Genomic DNA, 8113 nt, shown 5'->3' on the forward strand with positions numbered 1-8113 from the left:
TTTTCTTGTTCGAAAATACGAGATACTAAGCTAGACTTGGGGACCCGAAAAAAGCATGGCATAGCGACATGTACATGGGCCACACTACAGCTGGCTCACCAGATCTTGTTTTACGCCTTTGATTGGACAATGATAATAATGATATGTATTTATTGACCAATGAAACAACATGAGATCTTTTGTCTCCAAAAGCGGGAAATATTAAATACATCGATTATTATTTAAATTTTAAACAATGTTTTCTTTTGCGTTCACCAATGCTCTATATATCATGTATATAAGTATTTGACAGCTAACATCTTGCTATCTGCACATTGAACTGCAACATGTCTGGTCGTGGTAAAGGAGGCAAAGGTCTGGGAAAAGGAGGCGCTAAGCGTCATCGTAAGGTATTGCGTGATAACATCCAGGGTATCACCAAGCCAGTTATCCGTCGTCTGGCCCGCCGTGGTGGTGTCAAGCGTATCTCTGGTCTCATCTACGAAGAAACCCGTGGTGTACTCAAGGTCTTCTTGGAGAACGTCATCCGTGATGCCGTCACCTACACCGAGCACGCCAAGAGAAAGACCGTCACCGCCATGGATGTGGTCTACGCTCTGAAACGCCAGGGCCGTACTCTGTACGGTTTCGGCGGTTAGATTACGAACTACAAAACCCATACCAAACGGCCCTTTTCAGGGCCACCACATTTTCCAAAAAGAGAACTACCGTAACACACTCATATGGTCCACACTCACAGTGGACGGCTTCACTGGCTAGAATCTATCTCTTTATTTGATAGTGTACCTCACGACCTTTAGCCAAAGCGGTTACCCATATCAAAACAACGGAGAGGTTTTTGAAAAAAGTTAGTAAAAAAAACATAAAAAGTGGTTTATATTGGCAATGGTATAGCAGTTACTACATTTACGGTACATTGACACGGAGAAGCTATTCTATTGTTTGACAACCCACGCCATGAATTAATTTAGACGTGGTTGTAAAAGATAGGGACATGAAAAAATAGCACCCTGATCTCCACTATGGCTTTCTCACTTAGTGGATATTTAGCTGAACGAACGATTTTGTCATATCCAACATAGGCCCACGTTTTTCTCTAGGGTCTATTATTCAATGCTTGAATTTCGTGGCGTCCGTATTGATATAGTCTGCACCTAATGCGATTGCGGCTGGGCATTTTTCGCGCCAAATTACCCTTATGAATTGAGTGTGTGAAATATTATCTTTGCGTATATTTTGAGGATTATGACACAGTTCAGTGTGTGGAGGGACTGATAATGACATTGACTTTGCGATCTTGACCAATAAATTGTTCTACCAGTTTGCAGAGTACACCTGTTAGATGTCCGAAGTTGTCAAACATTAGCTATTGAGTTGGAGGGGGTGGTAAAATTGAAAAGTCTGGAGTATGGGAAATTTCTGAGAAAACTAATTAACGATTTTGAAATTTGAAAAAAAATTAAACGAAAGTTAGTATGTGTAAATTGATGATATATTGCGTGCTTTGCGTGTTGTAAGGTGCATGTTATGCAGATTTCTGGAGTAAAATTTAAGAACACACAAAAAAGGGCAAATTATTTTCAGCTTGACCACTCTCAATCAACGAAGGAGCCAAATCATCCGTCGCTTACAGACGTGAAATGAGTTCTTGGAATGTTAGTTGTGTCAAGCCAACTCCTTTGGTATGCAAACTTTCAAATATGCTTTGAAATTTTAACACGTTCACGATACATCACAAGAGAAGAAAGAAATTTACACCTTATAGTTACCGTGCTCTTTTCATCTTATAGCTTCATGAATTATTCAGCACTTACTTAAGACACGGGCGGTATATATTGGTTTTTGCTACCTCTCCCTGAAGAACTTTGATGGTTAATTAGAAAATGAATCATAATTTCGTCGATGAGATAGGGATGAACTGTCACAGGTATCGGAATACACATGTAACCCGAGATTTTAAAAAAATTGTGTTTCAACATACATAATATCTTGCTAATAAAATTAACCGAAAAAATCTCACTGGGTAGAGTTATAATAAAACAGGGGAAATACTTGCTTTCGGCTGCCATGCTCCCCCTTCTCATTCTTATAAATTGGGCCGAAATGAAGCCTTTTTGAAACAAGGTAGGGCTATTTGGTTTGTGAGGACTTACAGCTACGGTTGTTCGAAGTAAGAAGGTATTCTATTTTCCACAAAAATGATGCCTTTGTGATGCATCCATTAGGAGGTTATGTAAATTTAGCGTCAACCCTCGACGTATTTATGATATATCAGCCGATATTAAGATGGCTAATTACTGAGCCTCGAGAAATTTGACATGCTAAGCTTAATTACATTTAATTAAATTGCCTCAAAATGATCGCGTAATTTGAGTGATGAGCACGTAGACACGGTCCGTGATGTAGACTGGTCCCCGTCGCTCGCCTTTTTCTCGCAGCAGTTACTTGCTGGCCAACGCGTTTAAACCACGAACGCGACGGTGTGTTGAAGTTTATTGATTCAATTTATTCTGTTTTGATACGTATATGCCAAAACACTCGGAGCACGTCTACTTTGTAAGTGAAATCTTGGCCTGTCGTTTCAGGCCTTAAAACTTATATATGAAAGCCGCCGTTCATAATCCCAGGTTCGCGCATTAGCGGGTACTCCAACCTCTGAATATAGTATAGTTTTAATTGTTTACCGCAAAAACGCTGCTATATTAGTAGATTTACAAACATAAACTATTCACGTCGAACGTCGATGGGCGCGTTGGAATACGTACATTTTGCATGAAGTGTTTTCACCGTACGTGGTGAAAACAGATTTCACCGATTGTAAAACGATTTCACCGATTGTAGCAGTTGTCGCTCGGCGCCGGATGCAGACCCCGATGCGGACAGTGTCCGCGACCAACAAAATTACCACTAGAAGTCAATATACTGTATGCAAAAAAAACCCAAAAACAAAAAACGATCTGCATCCCTCGAATATCTCAAATTCTTGTTTTTATTAAATTTCGAAACATCGATGTCGAAATAAGATAAAACGAACATTTTCAAAAGCTTGAACCGTGATCCTGACGTACTCAACCAGACAACATAAAACCAAGATGGCGGTCGGAAGTCAGAAAACAAGTCCAGATTATCGTGTATGACATTATTTGCCAATTTGAGTTGCGAGACTTCGTTTGGATTGGAACCAAAAAAGTACCAAAACCAGATGCATTTCCCGAAACTCCGACAGGAAATCTCGTAAATTTCTCAGACGCAGTGAACTTTGACAATATCAGAGAGTACTGCATCGCGTCGGTTATCGATATATCGATGGTATACATGGATACGTAGTACGCTGAGAGTGACGAAGGAACAAAACAGAGGAAGTCAAATAAACATTGGTTTATTAGGAGACTCATGGAGGTACAAACCCACTCCATGGATACACCGCTTCACAACCTCAGTGCCGGGGTATTGAAAATTTCTTGATTTGTCATTCTGAGTTTAGCATCATTAGTTTGGCAATGACAACGCGTCTGTCCGACTCCGACTCTGTCGGAAGTATTTGGACATCCTAGATCGGACACACGCTTAGCGTGATGAGCGATATTTGGCCCGAAAACATCATCTGATGCAGGCCGATGACGTAGTCGTCACAAGAAGAAAATTGGTATGCAATTTTGCGTGACTTCTCTTGTCCGTCGTGATATCCAAATTTGCCCGGCGTACCGTACACATTTGCCATCGTTTGGTGTAGGGTAGAAGCCACAAAACCAAACCAAACGGCCCTTTTCAGGGCCACCAAAATTTCTAAACCTGAGAGTACCCGATAATACATTTTCTTCTTCACGGTTACCAAGATGTAATCAAGTTGAATGTAGTCTGATCACGTCTTTTATTCCCAGAAATGTGGCGGATAGGTACAAAAGTTGGAGAACTGTGAAGAAACTATAATTGCGCACATCTTTCAACACTGGAAATCTTGACACATATTTTACTTATTTTTAGTCACCGTTAGCAGATAAAGCGAATGCTAATTGACAATAGGTACACATCCTGTCTTACTTTGCACAAGGTTTGATTGACAGCGATATTCAAATCCCCATCGGCGTCCCATGGGTTGTCGTCCTCACTGGCCTGGCACAGATACTCACTAAAATTGTCCCGAAATTTCATCGGTTGAAAGATGTGGAGTCATTATGCATTGATAAGGTGTTTACCCTGCTGTAGAGCATTCCCATTTCATAAATATTAATTTAAAAAACATGCAAAACACCGCAATCTCTGGAGCTCTCTGTCCAAGCTACACTGTAAAAATAGCGGACGCCAGACGCGTCTTTACGCGTTCAAAATGTAGATGTCGGTGTTCAAATTTGAACGGCTAGTGTTCATATTGTTAACACTAGTGTTCATATTATTAACAGTGGTGTTCTAAACCTGAACACGGAGTGTTAACAACCATCTCCTTCAAGTGTTCAAAAACTCAGCATTACAGAAATTTTACAATACTGTAAAACAATTAACAATCTTTAGTGTTTTTTACTTTACTATGGCTATATTAAATTTACTACTGCCTCGCTGTCCGGCAAACGTACACGGATTTTGATGTAACGAATTTGCCACTAAGTGAAAAATATCTCCGGTCTAAAATTGCTGAAAGCATGTTTTTTCGAAAAAAGGAAGTATACAAAATAATTTTACACGTTTATTACGGGTTGAAATTTTGAAATTTGGAAAAGAAAATCAGATAACCACCATGAACGTTTTAATTTTAACATCGGCGTGCAAGAGGCGTTCTACTCCTAAACACTAGGTGTTCAAGTTTTGTGCCTTTTCTTATCCCGTCATGCATCAAAACGGAAGTTGCGACATTTTTCTTGTAAACGCACGCTGAAGTCGTGATCGTGTGGAAGCAAGACCAGAAAGGGTAAGTTTTCTCTCCAAAATAGTAAAGGTGTTAAATTTTGAAGCACCTGTATTATTATCCTTTGAAATTATTTGTATAGTACTTTGGAATAGCTAAAATACGAGAAGAAACCTTTTTTTTCTTTCAGTGGCTGGTATACCATACACTAGCTGTGTTTTGGGCCGTGGCGTATCGATCGCACTCGGGTCAAGGGTCATCACCGCAAAACTGTGGCGATGACCCTTGACCCGAGTGCGATCGATATGCCACACACCGCTGCGTAATCACAGCTAACACATGTCTTTTAGTAATCACAATCGCATATAAAACATTAGTTAAACATCGCATCTATTATTTCAGCATATGAGAGTTGGCTTTTTTACTTTTCATCAATTGATGACAAGAAGAAGCCAATATTTTGTAACAGTATCGAAAAGAGGCACTGTATACCAAAGTACCCCTTTTCCTTAACCTAATAAGGCCACCTTGTCTTTTATTTAAAGTCTTATGTCGTTATATTACCTATAATTGCATTATTTTCAGGATATGAAAAGTTGGATTTACCTGGTAATCGAAGAGTTATTACAGAAGCTGATGGTACAGAAATTGAAGATGATGAGTGTACAGGTAGCTGTCTGGAAACAAGCTTGAGAACCTCAGTTCATCTCTAGTGTAGATTTGAACTTTGGAGGGTCAGTAACTGAATTTTGATAAGTTTCTGTATTTTTGTTCTGAATTTATCAAAGCTTTGGTAGAATGCTATGATCAACTAAATGTAACTGGAGAATAAGCTTTCAAATACGTGAAGTCTCCCTTATCAGATGCAAGAATGGAATGAATAATTAAAGCAGAAACCGACAGAAATTCAGAGTGAAAAATGTACACTCTGAATTTCTGAATTTTATGAAATTTTCACTCAGAATTTTCTGTCGCTTTCTGCTTCAATTCTTCATTCCATCCTTGCATCTGATGAAGGAGACTTCACGTCTACAAAGGCTTATGCTCCAGTTAAATTTAGTTGATCATAGCCTACCAAATCTTAGATTATTTTGTATTGTAGATCAACACGCCTTTTGTTCTCGATTTGTTACTTGTTTTAGCTTTGCTGTTAGCGACGCAGAGCTTATCTAATAGGTGAATGTGTGGCATCGTCCTCAAATTTTTACATCCAAAGCTTTTTCTTCAAAACGGCCGGTATGATTTCTTTAATATTTATCTTTATTTAAAGATATTACAAACAAACAAACCTTTTCGTTCATGAATTACTTTGTTGGATAAGGAAATAGGTTTTACACTGCCAAGGACCCACTTTACCCACTTTCTAATGTTGTGCCTTACTGTGACATTTTGTGACAACTTGACATGTTGTGTGTATTTTAGTGTGGACAACTATGTAGCATGTGCATCAGAGAAGCTTTGACTAACGTTTTTCCAAATTTACAATTGTCTATACAAAAGGAAATTTCTGTAAGAAACCGTCTTACAAAAATGTAGTGTGCAATTCATACATATACGTGTTTTCAAAACAATAAGCCAAATTTGAGCTTTTTCAAAACAGATATTTTTGTACGGTTTTACAAGTATGAACATATGACGTAATCCACAATATTTAAGTAAAACCTGTTTTGTCATTACTTTGTTCATATTGTTTGAAAACAATCTACAGTGTGTTATGTGGATTTTCTTTTGTTAATGTTGTGATAAGAAGGTGTTTACACCGTTGATGTTTCCCTCTGACAAACTTTACAAAGTGGCCATGTTTATTTGCCCATTTTATACTAAATTATTGTATTTTACGCAAGAAAATTTTTGTGTATTTTTAGAATAAAATAATTTTACTGAATATCAATGGTCTGCTTTGTTATTTCAAGGCTTGAACACCCCCTGAACGCCCAAAATTAAAGGTGTTCAACAAGTGCATATCATGTGTTCTAGCCTTTAACACACTCATCGTTGAACGGCGTCCATGCGTTCAAAAAGTGTTACAGGCCTTTGAACGCGTAAATGCGTTCAATTTTTTGAACACATTTCATGTGCAATGTATGTTCAGTCATGGAACACTATGGTGTTCAATGTATGTCTGATGAACACGTAATGTTCAAAATGTGAACACTTGTGTTCAAAATTGAACGTTCGTTGAACACTTAGTGTTAAATTTCTGAACGGTCTAGACGCGTTCAAAAGGTGTTACAAAAAGGCGTTTAATTGGTGTTCTATCCCTGAACACTTAACTTTACATTGTACTCGTGTGGCGTCTCCCTGCATAATGTGCGCCTTTCATAGATGACATTGTGCTAATGGTAATTGTTGTTTAATATTCATGGCCTTCTTTACAGAAATTACCAAGTTTTAAGTGGTCATTTCTAGTATATTCCCTCATGATTCACTTTCTATTATTCAAATGTCTTTTCTGCAATTGTAACATCTAGTGTTCTGTGTTTTTCTCTGGAAGTGGTTATCATTGTATAAATAATAGTATAGACTATTACGGTAGTTCTCTTTTTTGAGGATGTGGTGGCCCTGAAAAGGGCCGTTTGGTATGTGTATGCTAGGCATACGATTTACTTCGATTTGGCTTGGGTCTTCTTGGGCAAGAGTACTGCCTGGATGTTTGGCAATACACCACCTTGGGCGATGGTGACACCGCCGAGAAGTTTGTTCAACTCTTCGTCATTGCGGACAGCCAACTGCAAGTGACGGGGGATGATTCTGGTCTTCTTGTTGTCACGGGCAGCGTTGCCAGCCAACTCGAGGATTTCAGCGGCAAGTACTCGAGCACTGCAGCCAAGTAGACTGGAGCACCAGCACCGACACGGTGGGCATAGTTGCCCTTGCGCAAGAAACGGTGCACACGACCGACGGGGAACTGCAGACCAGCACGGCTGGATCGGCTCTTGGCCTTACCCTTTGCTTTGCCTCCTTTACCACGTCCAGACATTTTGTTGAATACTTGTGTTTAAATTCAAACTGAGCATATCTGGAGTCTGCGCCCGCGTATTTATACGTACACTTAGGATCCTAATGGCCGTTTATCTTAACCAATTAAATTCAATTGAAATACTGCATTGACCAATGACCGAACGGTACTGTTGTCTAGGTTTTGACAAGCGCAAACATAGTTATCGGCATAGGCCTATTTTGTACTGAACTAGTTGTTCCCTAACCCGTTCGCGCTCATTACCGCTTAAAATCGAAGATGCCTTATTTGCATACAGACTTGAAAGTACAAAG

The 8113-nt window shown here is 39.2% G+C and overlaps 1 protein-coding gene and 1 pseudogene across 1 annotated transcript; one reads left to right on the forward strand and one right to left on the reverse strand.

The window, feature by feature from the left end:
• Window positions 1–326: 326 nt before the first annotated feature.
• Window positions 327–638, forward strand: LOC139150029 (histone H4-like). The gene has a single exon (XM_070722178.1). It carries the CDS (start codon window positions 327–329, stop codon window positions 636–638), a length of 312 nt encoding a protein of 103 aa, XP_070578279.1.
• Window positions 639–7443: 6805 nt separating this feature from the next.
• On the reverse strand, window positions 7444–7820 carry LOC139148343 (late histone H2A.3, gonadal-like; annotated as a pseudogene).
• Between the last annotated feature and the right edge of the window lie 293 nt (window positions 7821–8113).

This window comes from Ptychodera flava, chromosome 2, assembly GCF_041260155.1.
Source record: "Ptychodera flava strain L36383 chromosome 2, AS_Pfla_20210202, whole genome shotgun sequence".
Taxonomy (NCBI): domain Eukaryota; kingdom Metazoa; phylum Hemichordata; class Enteropneusta; family Ptychoderidae; genus Ptychodera; species Ptychodera flava.

What these genes read in the sequence shown, in the direction of transcription:
- LOC139150029 (XM_070722178.1), top strand. Translation starts at nt 327, where the DNA reads ATGTCTGGTCGTGGTAAAGGAGGCAAAGGTCTGGGAAAAGGAGGCGCT.